At 42.2% G+C, this 17,936-nt stretch overlaps 1 protein-coding gene across 1 annotated transcript; it reads left to right on the top strand.

Annotated features, from left to right (window-relative positions):
• Positions 1-5,971: 5,971 nt before the first annotated feature.
• Positions 5,972-9,316, top strand: elfn2b (extracellular leucine-rich repeat and fibronectin type III domain containing 2b; the record flags this gene model as incomplete). The annotated part of the gene is made up of 2 exons (XM_079177155.1): positions 5,972-6,313; positions 6,764-9,316. The coding sequence occupies 2 exons, from the start codon at positions 5,972-5,974 to the stop codon at positions 9,314-9,316; spliced, it is 2,895 nt and encodes a 964-aa protein (XP_079033281.1).
• Between the last annotated feature and the right edge of the window lie 8,620 nt (positions 9,317-17,936).

The raw sequence follows: 17,936 nt of genomic DNA, 5'->3' as shown, positions 1-17,936 counted from the left end.
AGAACGACAGGCGTAGTTCAACTGGCAAATATATTGTCTGGACGCACTGCTGGTTTTTCAACATTGCGATAGAAACAATATTGAAAATATTTTTGATATTGTTTCACAATATATATCTTCATATTGCTCAGGTGTAGTCACAGATGGTGGAAAGCAGGGTTTAAAGGGAGTGTGTGTGTGTGTGTGTGTGTGTGTCAGAGCAAACAGTTGATTGACAGCTCCATGCTGTATTGTTCCTCTGACATGAAAATCACTAAGCCATCAGCTAAGTAACCCACCATGCCACTTTGGCACAACAGTTACCATAGTGAGCTGAGTCCTTCCCAAACCACTGTAGTGAAAAACATCATGAACAGCATGTGGACACTCAGAGGAGTTGTCGGTTCTAATCCTTCTTTTCTTTACTGCAGTTGGTCAAACAAAAGAGCATTCTTACGATAGAAACAAGCTCAGAACATATTGGTTTGAAAGCCTGTATGCCCTAGAGACCTTCCCATGCTGTTTATTTTCATCGTATTTATTGTTACCCTTTGTTTGAAATCTACACCCGCTTTAAATTAGTCTTTTATGTCTGTCTAAGGTCTTCTGACTCATGGCGAAATGAATCAAATCAGTTTAGTTTAGCACCGTGATGAATAGAGTGAAATAGTGACGAGACAAGCAGCATCCTCTCAGAAAAACAGGTTAGCATGTTTACATGTTTAGCAGGCACTATTGTGGGATTTATTTCCCTTAGTTTTACACCAGTTGATATTTTGTGGTCTCTCCAAAACTACCTTGGAACAGCTGTTTTGGCAGTTATGCCAGATCACACTTTACATCTGTAAACATTCCACTGCAGCCTCAGGGTAAAGATATAATTAGTAAATAAGTGGAAAATAAGGTGTTGACCAGAATCCTTAATAACGAACCTGCCAAAGTAATCATTCGGGTACTGTCATTGATCAACAGATGAATCAAACTCTAGTTTACTATTTACCGTCATGTTGTCCAGTGAGACTGACAAACCTTGCATGATGCCCTTTAACATGGCTGTCAGGAACTCTAAATATTAGCTGCTGGAGTTGAGAGCTACTATGGGATTTACCCTCATTACTCCACTGTGTCTCTTGTCTTTTATCAGTTTCAATACTCTACGCCTTGTTTATCCTTTTCATTTCTGAATCAAACACTTGCAACAGCAAAACACTGGGATGATATTAAGGCTATGCAAAAATATTGATATAGCTTACTATAGTGATCATTTTTTAACAATATTCTATTGATAAGTCCGCGACAACTATCGATACATAAAAAACAACCTCCTCCTCTGCTCCTGTAACGCTAGATGTCTCTGCCTATTGCCTTCTAAGCTAAGGCCTGACGTTTCATGTTCGACGACTAGACCACCGAGTGTAATGTTACGATTACGTCACGCAGTTTATAAAATCTGAATAGGAATGGGACATAAATGGGAAGGACCCAGCCATAGTGACACACAACTTACTTAATGCAATTTATTTCATATGCTTATGGCATTTACATGTAAGAGTGGTCAGTGACACAATAAAAGAAGAATACTGTATGTATTTTATTTTCAAATGGAGTTGTGGCAAGTGCATTTTAGTAAAACAGTGTTTAGTGACACAATGAGAATACAATATGCACTTTGTTTTCAGTGCAGTGTGTTCTCTGCTGAGTGTTGTAGAAAGAAATATGAGTTTATTTGTATATAAGGTTTTATTAAATTATCTTTGTTATTAATATATAATTCAAAAGAAGCGTAAAAGTTGCAATAAGATTAATAAGTCTGCCATTAGCAGCCTCAAACCAAACGCCACAACACTGCACTGTTCACTCCCACAACATTAGAGTTATAAGTCTCTCTGTGAATTAATATTATTATCATAATTGATTAAGTAATGATTTGTTTTAGAATGTCATTACCGAATAATGAGACAGAAGGTCCTTTGTCCGGTGGACCTTTTCCACGGCATTCAGTTTGGCTCATCATAGTAGGAAAAGCACAGGTGAAATTGATAACATCAACAATGGCTCAGTTCCAATCAGTATCTCACTTAGCCAGCCTGCACGATACCAGGGCCACCCCTAAGTGGAATGCAGCCATCATTAATGTTATTGAATACACCTGTGCTTTTCCTACTGTGAAAAAGGTCTATTGCGTAATGAGCTGCTGCCTGAGTAAATCAGACTAATTACACACATATTGTGAGCACAATTGAATAAAAGGCGCACTGCAAATTTGCCCCATGCTGTCATATGCCTACATCTGCCTCTTTGTTTTGGCACGTCAGTTCAATGGTTACATATATGATTCATAGGGGACACAATTCACAATGACAGCATCATTTGCAGCCAGCAGCGCAAGGGTTTCCAGTAAACACATTTACATTTGGACCGACAGTGGCCCGGCTCCCGGACTCATGTTGGTAATAGAAAACATATGGATCCGCTCCAATTCCTACACCTGTCTTGGTCAATGTTTATTGGATGCTGTTCGAAATTCAGGGTATCATCATTGGGGCTAGTGAAGCAGAAGAGACACGTTGATTTGATGCGAATGCCAGCAGCCTCCTATTATTTTACCATTGGGCTTAATTGCCGCTGTCAGTCATAAGTGTGTTTCCATGGCAACAGTGAAGATCAATACGAGCATGTACGTTGAGTAACCAAGATTCTGTATTACATGAGGGAATGGGTCTGATGAAGTATGATATATATATGTGTGTGTGTGTGTGTGTGAGTGTAGATTTACACAGTATGGGATGGAAAATCTTGGAAAAAAACGAGATGGATTATGTTAAAATGTATTGTATGTATACAAATCACACATTTCTGGCTTAGATATTCTATTAGGCTAAAGTGCAGTGTTTCCAACAAGGGGTTTGGAAAACACACTGTGAAATGGCTTGTCGGCCTCTGCACTTTAGCTGTGATCCTCTCAGCAGAATTAATTCTTAGGCCATCACACAGGCAGGGAGAAATCTCTCCTTACTCACTCTTTTAATTCTCCAAATGATGTGTACAGATGTATTGTATATGGTTCGGATCTGGAAAAGCTATCTTACAGACTTTTCTTACAGTCAGTGGTTACAGTGTGCCAACAAATGATGTTTAATTAACTCCAGTTGTATCACTTATTAGTAACTCCAGTTCTATCCTCTTTCATGGCAGTAATTTAATAACACGATGAGGCTTGTGTTGAAAGGAGGATTTGTTTTATCAGATGGATTTCTGGATAAGTAGGACAGTCAGACACCTGCAGCTACCCTTGTGCCACCTGTTCACCTGTTACTTCTGCTGCTGTGACCTACTCACATTAGAAGTCAGTGCTGCTCGAAAAAAATAACTGCCATCATAATGTGAATAAAAGAGCTTATTATCGTGTCAAAAATGCAGACAAAAATGATTTACGTGAAGATTCTTTTGTATAAAAATACAAAAACAACTTGCTTGCATGCATATAATTGAAGTCTGAACTTGCACGGACACATTAAAGACAAATATATCTCCTATTAATGTAAAGAAATCTTACAACGCAGCAGCAGTGAAGGAAAAAGTTTGATCCGTCCTACATTTTCACAGTTACTAATGGCTATGAGTCATGCTCTTTCCCTTTGAGACAGGTGTTCTGCATGTCCCACATTCCTAATTATATAATCATATCCCCAAACGAGCATACACACAGACCTACCGTGCTTCCTGCCTCCCTCATGTGAACCCTCTGGGTTTCCCTATGTGGAGCACCAAATGAGATCATGTCTCACGTCGAGGGGATAAGCCTCCGACAACAGAGCCAGAGCTATCATTTGCAAGGGAGTGTCCCAATACATGCATGTGTGTAGAGCCGCATAGAGACTAGAACAGGAATAGTAAAATATATAACGTGTGCAGATAGTATGTGCCCATGTCGGGGTAAAGATTTGAAAACCCAGCTAAACTAGCAAATGTATTTTGTTGCTAATAGACGTGCTAATGTGCTCACAACTTAACAGCTAAGAAGAGAACAACTATTTGAAATTTGCCCGATTGTTGAGACAAGAAAAATCAACCATGATTGGGATGCTTGTTGTGCTATGGCTTATAGCACAAAGCTGACTAAGTGGTCCTTTCAGCACAGTGAGGGACACATTTGTGTTCAAATCAAATAGATTACTAAACACAGCTGAGGCTGGCCTGAGTGATTGAACCTAATGCATCTGTAGTGATTTGTGAGTGTCTACTTGTAACCATATTTTACACATTTTGATGAATCTCTTTTCTTTATATCCATCTGTTATATCAACCTGTCAAACTCATTGACAAACGAATGTGTTGTATCTCCTTTGCTCTGTTTCTGCCTAACAACAGGGGACGGGTAACCTAGCAGGTGCCTTAGATTGTTCTTTACAACAACAACGGTCTGTAGTTAATAAGAAGATTAAAAAAGAGGATGGACCTGATTCTCTGCTGGCCCCTCGGGGGAGCGTGCACCGGAATAGACTGGAATGAGTTCAATTCTCTCTCGGAATTAGAAAGAAGTCTGAATTTGGAGCACGAGGAAGAAATCTAGCCCGTTCCTCTGAGAAGGAGAGGTTTTCTTTGTTGTTTTCATGGAATGATGATGGAAATCGAGAGAATGTAAACCAGAGGGAATGTGGGCTGAAAGACGGAAGATGAGAGCGTGCTGGATGGACAAAATGTATCTTATCATAAATAGCATACCATTCTTGTGCTGTTCAGAAGCCATCTTGATAGCTTCAGCTCGTATGTCTCTACAGGTCTATCTTAGCATACACGAGTACTCCTAAATTAGGACATGCATGTGTGTGAGTGCGTACGTCTGTCTGAGGCCATGTGTGCATTTCAGTGTGCATGTTTGTGTAATGTGTGTGTAATTGTAAGTATGTTTCCCCCAGCTGCTGAGCCGGCAGGAGGACAATGTCTGTCGTGATGCAACAGGCAGCTAATCCTCTCCTTATGTAAACGTTTGACTGCTATTCAAATGACATGCAGATGGGATAGAGAGCTTAGGTTTTGGCAGCGTAGTGTCATAACAAGGAATGTCTGTGGAGACAATGCGCTGTCAGCTTTTGGGTGATTAATGCTGCACTTTTAAATGCTGCTTTTAAAAAGAAGTTGTCGTCCCATGAGATTGGCAGGAGTGTGCATAGGTATCAGCCAATGCTTGATGACCTCATAGCCTTACTAGGTGGGGGACCAAGGGGGGGGGTTAACTAAGTGCAGATGCAGCAGACTAGAAGGGGAGCTGTTGGGGCAATGTAGCATGCGTATATTAACATAATGAGAAAGAACACCAGCTGAGGAAAAAGTGTGGAACAAGCCTTGAGGAAAATTGAGATTGATTTTGGGATGCCTGCAGGTTCCATGACTAGAATAATTCCAAGACAATGAAACGTTACAGGAATTTGGTGGAGTCTGAAGTCATTTAACATTCATTTAGATTCAAGATTCAAAATTGTTTATTCGTGCATCCTTCAGTACATTCGCGCAAAAAGTGCAGGCAATAGAGGAAAAGTACAGGCAACATAATATCTACAGTGGGAGGGTTTAACACTGCAACACAAATATTTTATATATTTTTTAATTGTCTGTTACAAAAAAAAATATTTTTTTGTATTCTCCTCCACAGATTTTCCGTTATTCCAAGGATCCATCCACTTGAGTGAGTCACAGCTGATGCCCAAGGAGAGAACATGAAGACGAGCCGTGTCGCTCCACATTGCAGCCCAACAAGATATGACATAACATGGGTCTCCTGCTAATAACCATGATGACCGTAAAGCTGTGACTGCAATTGCGAAGCCTTCACCCCCTTTTTCAGCACCCAAACCAGACCCTACTCCTCTTTGGAAACCCTTTCTAGCAACTGTTGTTGCTTCCCTTTCTCCTGCAAACACGACCTCCTTTCCTGCCTGCACCTACGTTTTTCTCCTTAATAATTATAGCTTTCCCTCTTTCTGACTGCATCATGCAGGGTGCTTCTACCACCTCCACTCTACTAGTTCTTATTCTCCCTTCCCTCCTATTTTTCTCCTTCTTTCCCCAAATGATCAATGGGGACTGCTGGCTCATTGAGGGGGACAAAGGCTATGTGTGGCTGGCTATCTGCAGTCAGAACCAGCCGCCGTACGAGACCATCCCGCAGCACATCAACAACACTGTCCATGACTTGAGATTGAATGAGAACAAGCTGAAAGCTGTGCTCTTCAGCTCCATGTATCGCTTCACCAACCTGACTGACCTCAACCTCACCAAGAACGAAATCAGCTATGTTGAGGATGGAGCCTTTGCAGGACAAGCCAACCTACAGGTGAAAGGGGAATGGATGATAACAGCTTTGAGCTTAACATAAGAATGTAGTTCACAAAGCATTAGACCTTAGTTTGAGACAAGGACTTTCATTTAGCAGTGGTTTGAGTAAGATTTTGATTGATTGTAAAATGATACTTTCAGAAAATTAGATGTTTAATTCTTTAACATGACATTGAAGTATGTTTCAGTGGATTTAATTTGATATTGAGTGGCACTTTATTGTCTCGAAAACTTTACTTAATGCCTTAAACATGCATTAGAGGGAGACCATAATTAATTGAATATCATTATGAACTCTGTTCTAGGAAATGCTGCAGCATGATTGAATGTTATTTATTAAGTCAGATTCAAATTGTATTATAAGTACAAGTTACAAATTATGACTAAAACTAGGCCCGCAATATAAAAAGAAAAAAATGCCCAAATGCTTCTTCTGTGTTTTTCTCAGGTTCTTCAGCTGGGCTACAACAAGTTGACAAACTTAACTGAGGGTATGATGAGAGGGCTCGGCCGCATGCAATGCCTCTTCCTCCAGCACAACCTCATTGAGGTTATTGCCAGCAATGCATTCTGGGAGTGCCCCAGTCTCAGCAGCATTGACCTGTCATCCAACAAACTTGGCCGCATTGACCCATCCACATTCACAGTTCTCAGCCGGCTGATGGTGTGTGAACTGGCAGCAAATCCATTCCATTGCGGCTGTGATCTCTACAGCTTCCTCACCTGGTTGGATTCCTTCAACAATGTAACACACACCTACGATCGCCTCCAGTGTGAGACGCCCCGGGAGATGTTTGGCTACCCCTTACTAATCGCTGCTGGCCATGCTGGTCGGAATGCAAAAAACATTTTGTACCATCACTGCCGAGATGGAGTGATGATTCCAGGAATGACCTCTCTCCCACCAGATCTGGATGGTCCTTCTGGGATGGGACCGGAGATGTTTGGTGGTGTGGGGCCGTACCACCAGCCCACCACCTCTTCCTCATCAACTGAACACAGCTTCATTCCCAGCATCAAGCTCCATCATTTCTCTTTGTCATCAGCCTCTCTCCTTGTGCAGATTCCAAATCCCTTCAGCAAAATGTATATTCTAACACAATACAACCACACATTTGTGTCTGACGTCATGAATTTGAAACACAAGAAGGAGATGATCACCCTCAACAAGCTCAAGCCACACACCAATTACACCTTCTGTGTAGCATCCATCCGGAACTCTCAACGTTACAACCACACTTGCCTCCAGTTTTCCACCCGGGCTCAAGATCAAGACGACATGCTCCCCACACCTTCCACTACTACTCACTACATAATGACCATTGTCGGTTGCCTTTTTGGCATGCTCATTATTTTAGGCTTTGTCTACTATTGTCTACGTAAGAAACGGATGCATGATGAGAAGAGGAAGTCCATCTGCGTCAAAAAAACTATATTGGAAATGCGCTATGGACCAGAAGTGGCGGCAGCAGTGGCAAACGATCCATTGGCAGTCCACAAGCTTCAGGAGCAGTCCAGAGAGCATCACCAGTATCAGCACCACCATGGAGGCAAACTTCCCATGTCCGCATCCTCGAGCTCGGGAATGCTCCACTCAGCCAACACCAGTTCCTCCAGACTTTCCTCTATCCCGCAAGTGGAAAAGATGGCCACTGCCTTTTCAGAGGCCATGTCTACAAGTAAAGGAAACTATATGGATATCAGAACTGGAGGGGCGGGGATGGAAAGGGTGGGAGATGGTGGGCATGGAGGGATGGACTTGAGGGACGATGATGGAACTGATGTTGGGGATGACTCCGATGATGACGGACATGGCTCGGCATCGGAGATTTCCACCATTGCCATGGAGGTGGACAAGGTTAACCAGATCATTAACAACTGCATTGATGCACTCAAACTGGATGCAGCAGCAGTTGCTGCTTCAGGGGCCTGTACTAACTCTACCGCCTGCTCCAATCCCACCTCCCCTCCTCCCACCAGCACGTCCTCCCTTACTCGTGGCCTAATCCCACTCTCCCAAGGGGTGACAGAGAAGTGCCAAGTCATTGCTCCCAACAAAATACCCCCTCCGCCTCCACTCCCTGCCTTGAATGCCCCTCTCTCTGAGCGCCCAGGGATCAGTGGCGGTGGCTTTGTCATCTCTCCCCCCTACAGGCCCCCCCCACCGGCCACTGCTGTACGTCCCATTCAGCGGCAAATGAGTGCAGATGCAGCTGTGGTTATTGTAAATGCTGTGAAGAAACAGTGCAGCACCACGTCTTGTGGCTCTATGGGTCGGGACAGGGACCGCGGAGGAGCTAGGGTGTATAGCCTGGATGTTCCTGAGCCTCGGAGCCCAGATGCCTGTAATCAACAACAGCAGCAGTACCCAGACCGGGCCAGTCCTGTGGGCTGTGGGGAGCCCCTGGAGAGGCTGCCTTTAGTGGGGAGTGGGAGCTGCTGTGGAGGGGGTGGTGGTGGTTGCGACAGTGGTGGTGTTGGTGCCCAACATCAGGACAGCCAGAAGCAACACCATTACCATCAACAGCAACAAATACAACAACAACAACAACAACAACAACAACAACAACAACAACAGCAACAGCAGCAGCAGCAGCAGCAGCAGCAGCTGGAGGTGCAGCAGGACTACCACTGCTCGGAGCACCGCCACTCCGTCCCAGCTCTCTATTATGAAGGCTCCCACCAAGGCTCCCCAGCCCAGAAGGTTTCCTTCCTGAAGCCACTGACGCGCTCCCGCAGGGATGCAGCATCTTACTCCCAGCTTTCGCCTGCCCGCCACCATTCCAGTTACTCTGGCTACTCCTCCAGCCCAGAGTACTCCTCCGAGAGCTCACTGCGGATCTGGGAGCGGTTTCGTCCGTACCGGAAAGGCCAGCGCGATGAGGCCTGTTATGTGACGGCCGGAAATGCCCTTAGAAAAAAGGTGCAGTTCGCTAAAGGCGAGGACCTGCATGACATCCTTGATTACTGGAAGGGGGTGTCAGCACAGCAGAAGCTGTGACTGGGAGACCAGAGATAGGCTTTTGGGGAAAAAGAGTTTTGGAGACTTTTTCCTGTTAGGCCTGCGGGCCAGAGAAACGATTTGAAGATCACGGGGAGAAAAATGTAGGACAAAATTTTGCCTTTGGGTTTTTTTGTTTTTTGGCATGCTAGGTGTATAGAATATTGTGCTAAAGCAAGGACTGCGAAACTGTGCCTGGGATATGAGCGTCACTATGGTGTTTTATTTGACACGTCATTGTAGCACCATTTCTGGATAATTCTCATTTAGTGTTTATGTTTTTTTATTTACAGTATAGCACAGGGAGCAGATGCCAACTGTGTAATTTAGTACTGTTTGAGTGATCAAGCTTTGTGATCATATAAACCGTCTTTATCAGTGCCATGTTTTCATCTATGGGTAATCAAAGAAAGTACTGATATCCTTCATTTGAAGCTTGTGTGATCCAATATGTTGTTTCCTATTTGGTATTGGGTGCTCTGTCAATTTGCAGTATATGCACTTGAATATGTTAAGACCAAGTGAAGGGAGACTGACGGATGAGATCTATGCTCTGTTCCAAGTGACAACATGCCATTTAGAGAACAGAGTTGTCAAAGGCAGACCCTATCTCTCTTCCATGACGTCATTCATGCAGCTGAGGTATTTGCATGTCAATAACATCTGTCACACAGCAAGAAAAGAACATTTGGAAAGAAGAGAACAAATTAACTATGAGTCCAGCAGCATAAGGAAATCATGAGAGATAGATTAAAGTAAAATAGTGCTGTGATTGCACCCTGAAGTGTTCAACACATCTTTTCAACTAACACTCTTGCATGTTCAATGAGTGATGTAAAGAATGTTGTCCAAGCATTAACCCAAGTAAATATCAGAACTGTGAAAATTTGAAGGAGCACAGGGGGCAAAATATTGCTCCTTTATGAAGGTAATTAGATGCTGCGCACGTGTACAATAGGGAAATAAGCTCACACAGTCCCATTACCAAAAGGCATGACCCATATTTGACAAGAGACCAAGAGAATTTGAAAGCGAGAGGGGGTATAAAAGAAAAAGCGAGCAAGGATATAAGTCATTTTTCTGCAGCCACTGTGAATGTAAGTAGATTACAAGCAGGTTATGGGGAAATCTCTTTATATCATTCAACGTGGGCACCACAGTACATTCCAAAACCTTTCTCCAACATTAAAAAACGGAACGAGGCACAGAGGGAAAGGACACTTCTAATTACTGCCAACATGTCTGTTCTGTTCTGGAAATTGATGCTATTGTTGTCTATTGATAACCTAATTAGCCAACTCGTGACAGGCATGTTTGCTTGCACTTTACGCCTCATGGTTGTGTGTGTGTGTGTGGCTGTGTGGTACACAGTGGTCAGTGTAAGTGGGTGTTGGCATGCCTTGTCAGATTATATTGTATGTGCCCAATTTGACTTTAATTAATAGCTGTCATATCTTGCCAATTGGCTGGTTGTTTGAGTCTAAACAATACTAGAATATTAATGGCATGGACAAATGTACAAGTATCAACAATGTTCGTTGTATTTGCCCAGACATACGTCACATGGCCCGTGATGCTATACCACAGTAGTGCAGTGCCTCTTGCTAACACAGCCATGATCCAATCTCCATTATTGTATAGTATTATCCATCCACTTGGCTTTTTTCTATTGAAATGATCTACTCGTGATTTTCCTAAACGATAATGTCATTGCCTGGCATTCTGGCAAAAGGCCTCCTGCTTACCCAAAGTGCAGTGCAGCCTTTACATTTGTTGCATAATCAGCTAACATACACAATCTGAGACCCTAAAAATGTGAAAACTGAATCAGTGTTCCTTGCTCCAGGTTTTTTTGTTCAGGGTTGTATTGCAGAGAAAATGAGACATGGTGACAAGTTTAATTTGGGAACATTTTGATCTCTCTTTTGATCCTCACTTCTTTTCGGTGTATGATGTTGAGTTGGCGCACCTCCCACTGCCTTCCCTGCTCTCACAGGTCCAATGGGTTATGGGTACAGCATGAGACATGAACATGTCCTGTTGCGTTTTATTAAATGAGAAAAGTGAGAAATTGCCTTCCTTGCAGGGAGGGCTTGGGGTTGTGCAACACACATCGACACTGCTTTTCCTCTTTCTCAGAGCAGTTGATTTTTTTTTAAGCATGCACTTGACTCCTCGGAATAAATGGAGGTTGAACAGGTGTGCAAATATGAGAGGGTTGTGTTTAATGCCTCGGACATATTCTCCGTGTTTAGTCGCACGAGGCAGTTCCATTCGAGAGTCTGTGCCGGTCCGGCTCTCCACACATGCGCATTTCCTGATCCTTCCTTCATTCCAATTGGTAGAGTTTTAATGCACCATAAAGACGTTTACCAGGAGTTCAACGGCATTCGGCTGTCTTTGTATTTCTTAAAAGGTCTGTTTGTTTAAATGTGGATAATGGCAAAACTGCGTGCAAAAACTCTCTTAAAAACAAGCATCTCATTTTGTTATCTTCTTCGTGTGGAACAAAACTGGGAGCATGCACCGTCTGCGCACATGCTATTCACACAGTCCATATGCTCACAACTTTCTGACTGCATGCAGATGTTCACATCCGCACGGACCCCAAACGGACATGAGCGGATGACGGTATTTACATCACGCATACCAAAGCGGACCCATGCAGAAAGTATGAATTGACCTTATTGGTATCTCCATATTGATCTGTGTGTTTCCGCCTCCCTCTTTGTTTTCAGTTATCTCTTGTCTCCTTTTCCTTGTTTTATAAAGATGTTTGCATACAGTCAGGGTCAATTACCCTTGGAGTCAGTGTTCTCCTGTGAATGGACCACATTAAGTCAGCAGCCTCACTGTCACCATTTAGTAAAAGCTGGGACGCACCACCTCTCCTTCCGTATATGATAAAGCACCATGTGATGAGCATACAGTCTTGGAAATGTCTCCCGCTGATCTCTTGTTAACTGAGAGGAGAAGTTTTCCAAAGGAACTTGTTACTGTGATTGACTCGGACAAATCAGAGGAAAAGATTTTCTTTGCTGGCACGTTCTGTGAGAGTACCTGACCCCGCAGAAGGAACGTGATGTGTTTTAACTCCCCAGATCATCAACTGCCATAACAAGTTTACAGAAATAGACACTGAGGATGAGTGTAACAGCAGTAATATTGGGATTGCGCATCATTTTCAGCTGCCATTCATGTTTATCAATCTGACAAGATGTAATGTGACAGAAAATCCTGATTATTACTGTTTTCATGGATGATTTTTTAACTCGTACATTCTCTATTTCACACACCATTGTATTTTTCAGGAAATAGATTTTTTCAGGGGGACGGATGTATGTTCAAGTGCTCTTCTGCTCAAATTTCATTCACACATTTGTTTGAATGAAACTCTAAGATGATACAGCATCACTGGCCAATCAGAAGGGCCAATCTTTCGAATGATTTATTTACAGTGTTTTCACCACGACTCACATGAGTGCTATTGATGAGGGGATATTGAGTTTCTCAGCATTAATAATTACTTGAAAGCCTGCTGCCAAAATAACCACGAGACAAGATGTCGTGTAAGATGGAAATGAAGACTGCTTTACACAAAATACATAGTTGTTTATATCTGCAATTTTAACTTTCGATAAACAGAGTACTCAATAGTGTAACGGCCAGCTGAATTATTAAAATATCATGCAGTATCAGACATATTTACCCAGTAGCCATGTCATTTCTTCAGTTTTTTTGTCCCACAAAGCCAGCACCAAACCAGAACTAAAAACCTTCTCTTCCTTCTCATGCTGCTCATATCCTTGTTGAACCCCTGGAGGGTGGCTCACACACTGATCAATGGTCCTTTTTGTAGCACCCTCCTTGTTGTTTGTCTCAGAGCCACAGGAAAGCCAGACGTGAGAAAGCCATCTAATGTGCTATTAATGTCTAATCCTTTTTTTTTTTGTGGGAGTCTGGCTTAGGTCTCTTCCCTTATCTGTGCACACCACCAGAAAATCACAGATGCTTTCAATTTCTAGTTAACATGTTAATCCTTTGATGCTCTCTGATATTTAAAGCTTGGCCCATTTAAACTAAACTCTACTTTCTTAAATAATGAATCAGAAATTGGGTGTGAGTTTACATCTAATCAGTTTCTAAATGACTAAAGGAGTTAAATGCTTCTATTATCAAAGACCAGAGTAAAAGGCTTCAGTCCTCCCTCGACACGCCGTTGCTTTTATGAGCGATCATCACCGTTCCGGGGTAATGTGAGGCTGCAATACTAATCACAAAAACAGAAAAATCTGTGTAGCCATTCTTTTGCTTGATCATTTACTGGATCGTCTTCTCACGAAGCAGAAGAAAAATAAACACAAATCTGTGTATGCACAAAACACACACACACACACACACACACATACTCAAGAGTAGACGGCAAAACTGGAAAATAAAGAAGTGAGTCAGAATGAGTCACAGTCTGAACCCAAATAAAATCACTCTTTTCCTGAAAGGCAGGTAATGGGCAAGGTCTTCAAAGAGAGGAGAGCACTGAGAGGGGTTTTGGTCTTAAATGCAGGCAGACATAAAAGATGCGGCAGCATGGCTGCACTAAAACTTACCATGCATGATTCATTGTGCTGCTGCAAATGAACCATTACAAACACACACACACACACACACGCGCGCACACATAACAGGAGCGTATTGTGGGAACAACCAAATATTCACAAACTTCGGCATTTCTGACAACTGAAAGCAGCTTCTCTAAAGCCTTAAGGAGGAGAGCTTCATTTCCACTTTCAAGGCAGGTGACAGACAGGTACTACTGTGACACTGACAGTGGGCCGCCGATCCTTTCATTTGGTATCTTCAGACCTTTTGTCCAAATAGTCTATTAAGTCCATTAGCTTACTGTGTGGGAGATTAGCCCGAGTGGATAATGTGACAAATTTGATGAATGGGAAACTGTACTGTGTCCCCCCCTCATGATAGCCACAGAAGACAAATTAAACGCATGCCATTTTTTGAAATGTTACACTAATGTGAAATTGTATTTATCTAAAGAATGAAAAAAAGAGTCAGTTGAGACGAATCAAAATATGTCTCGGCGTGACTGATTTCTCGGTCACTCCGTAATGAGGCAGCTCTGACAGGCTGAGCACTGCCAACGCTGCCTTTTCAACTGCCAAGCGCCACTCTAAATAAGAGTTTATGTTGAAAGCATTCCCTGACTTCATCACAATGTAGCAGACTACACATGTTCAACTCATCTCTAATTTAACAACCGTGCTGGTAAAATACTCGTGAGCTATTTTCAGCTTAAAATAAACACACGCACACACACACAGGGATGGATTTTGGACTTTTTTGTTCGTGTTTAAAAGGTTGAGAAACCTCTAACAATTCTTAACAAAAAGTATTCTGAGCAGAAGAGCATTTGTATTGTAAGCCAAATAAAGGTTTGCCACATTATGGACCCTTTTTTCAACACTTTTTACACACATGCACACACATACACAAATAACATGTTTATTTACACTTTCGCATTAACTCTGCAAGGTTTAGTTTCCAAAGACGGATAAAGGACTTAAAGAATCTGTGAAATATCTGTGAATTTTGTACACTAGATAAAAGATTTAAAAAAAATACTAAGGTTTAAAAAAAAAAAAAATGCTTCTATGGATGTTTTATACTCAGCCTGATCTCTTGACATGTCTGTGTGTTTCTCTAATTTCAGTTGGCTGTTTGTCTTTGTTTCCTTTTTTTCAGGTTTTTGTTTGGCGGGTGGGGCGGGTTGGTTATCGGGAACCAAGGGATGGACTTTTAGTACTTGCAATGATATATGTCATAAAGGTTTAAAAACAGAGAAAGCTTAACATAGTGTACTACATAAAAGAAAAGCTGTTATATTTGCATGACTCCCTGTATTTTTTGAGAGACAAAAATATATTGTTGTGTACAATGAGTGGACGTACAATTGAAAACAAAAACTGTAGGGACTGAAATACAGTTGTGTCAAGTTTGATTTTAACATTTAGGTTTTAGCCGTTTTTTTATTCTCTGTGACGTTTTCTATTTACATTCTTACCTATTGGTTTTCATTTGGGTACTTGTATGATGTACTGACACTGCAGTTACCATTACTACTCTTTTTGCCACAGGCTGTTGGGAGTGTGCAGCACAAAAATGTCTGAGGCTAGTGGGTGTTTACATCCATCTGCTATGAGAAACTGCACTCTGTTCTTCGCGGTTGCAAAGATTGTTTTCCATGGCAGACATGCAAAGCTATCTTCTTTGGCTTGAGGCGCGGCCCTGTCACAGTTTGTGGTTGTATCTTCTCTTAACTCAGCCGTCTCTGTGGAAGAAAAAAAGGAAAAACAGTTTTGACATAATATGTGACAATATGTGTTCAAAGAAGGGTGAGTGACGCAAGCGCGCACACACACTGCAGATTGTCTAAGGGTTTTTAACATCATCCCAATCAGAAGTCACTGGCAAACCAATGCAGCATCAGCAGCTTCTCCCTCAGCCTCTCAGCCCACTCGCTGTTAGCTAAATCAGTGGTTCCTCTGCTCTCACTGCCTGCTGGTTTCCTAACTTGTTAATTTAATTCATCTTACATCCATCCAGTTGTAAATCAGTCTTTTATCATCTGTATTATGGACTACATTATACACTCTGTCTTCTGCTGAATAGCTTTTTGTGTGCACAGAAAAGACTGCAACTCGACTTGATTAAAAAAAGACTAGACAGCTGTGCCGCTGTAGAGACGAAGACTATATGTCACGTCTAAATGGGAAGTCCTTATGAACATGAATATAGTCAGTAGAGGAGCGTTTCAATAAACATCTGATATGCGTCTGTTGTTAGAAGAATAAAAATGAAGCATAATTGGTTCTAGTCGAGCCTCTAAAGTGTCATGAGCCCGTCATTCTCATCAACGTTAATGTTTTCTGTGCGCACAGATAGCAGAGGCCGGGCATCCATTGCTATTCCGAACACACAGACCAGTGCCGGGGTACTCGGCGAGTCAGAATGATTGGCCTTGTCAGTGCCAGAGATTGAAAACTCAGCGGCCCCAAAAAAAATGTCTGTCAGTTCACAGAGAGAAGGCTAGGGGAGAGGGGCCGTCCTCGACTCTTTGAGGAAATTAAATGTCTGTGGATTGATTGGTTCTTGGCCTTGCAGCAAGAAAAGTACACACGACGCAGAGACAGTTACTTTTAAATGATGCAGAACTAACTCCAACTAATATTCAGTAAGGACTAGGGATATAAACCTGCTCAGTCAGTAATCATTGATTTGACTTCTACTGAGCTCTAATTCCTTTGAGTTTAGGGATACAACATGTCACTGCCCAATCTGACATGCCACAAAGCTACAATATTCAACGGGTTTCAGCGGCGGAACCGTTGCATTCCTTTTGCTGTAGTCACATAGTTTACATTCCTTTTACTGGCATATTCTCCACCTTTTGCAAAAGCATGTTTTTTTTATTCATTTTTCCAACACTCACAAGGAACTGAGAGTAGAGGCATTTCACTGTCTTACAGGTTGTATCAGCTGAAATTAGCTTTAAATACTATAAATAACCCCTTAAAAAAGTTACAACACAACCATCTAACATACGGTGTAATCACTGAAGTGTGAAAGTAGAACCACCATCTGAGTGAACCCTACAAGGCCAAGATCAATATCATGTGATTTTTAGTTCCTATCCTGCCTTTATGTCACATTTGTGTCAATATCGGGCTCTTGCCAGGTTGACATGTGTCATGGGGTCAAAGGTCCCATGGTCATATTCTATTGGAATGTAATGTGACTCTCCCCTCTGGTTTCAACTCTACTCACTGGTGTTTCGTGACCAAAAGGGAAAGACCAAAACAAAGGTTTGGATATTGGGAACAATTCTTGGCTTTTTTTCTTTCTTGAACTATCTGTTGCTGATATTGCCATTTTTTTCCCTTTGCGATTTCTGTACAAAAGATCTATTTCTATATTTGCAATAAATTTGTAATTAAAAATGAAAAACGTGTACAAAGTCTCTTTGATTCACTGGAATTTTATTTTTACTATAAAGTTGTCACTCGGGATTCACACATGCCCCGACATGTAAGCATTGTGTGGTGTGTACGACTACATACTGTATGTATACTTGATGAACACAATTCAAATATTCATGCATTGAGGGCTTCAAAGCACCTGGACTGTCTATTGTGAGAGATTGTGGGATTTCCCATACCAACACACACACACACACACCACTGGCCACTTGTTCTCTCCATTAAAGCCTCTCAGTGTGTTGAGGGCCCTGCTACACAGGCACAGATGGGTACTCAAAGAGGGTGGAAAAAAAGCTAAACTTGATGACTCATGAAAATGACAATCACGTCCACCTCAGTCGCGGTTCTGTAGAGACTCAGATGTTTAAGTCTAGTGTGAGCAAACGCTTTGCTGAACATTCAAATTTAATGAGTAGGATGACAGAGAACAACCAGGGAGTTTTCAGAACCTGAAGGCAGAGAGGGTCGTGGGATCTGCTGGTGTTGCATTCAAAGTGCTGGTCGGACACGCTTTGACTACAGAAGAATCATCGGGATTTGCTCATCATATCACACGACGTGGTTGTAAA

This window comes from Pholis gunnellus, assembly GCF_910591455.1.
Source record: "Pholis gunnellus genome assembly, chromosome: 17".
Lineage (NCBI taxonomy): Eukaryota > Metazoa > Chordata > Actinopteri > Perciformes > Pholidae > Pholis > Pholis gunnellus.
The sequence above is the reverse complement of the archived record's forward strand: the minus strand, read 5'-3'. Positions and strand labels throughout refer to the sequence as shown.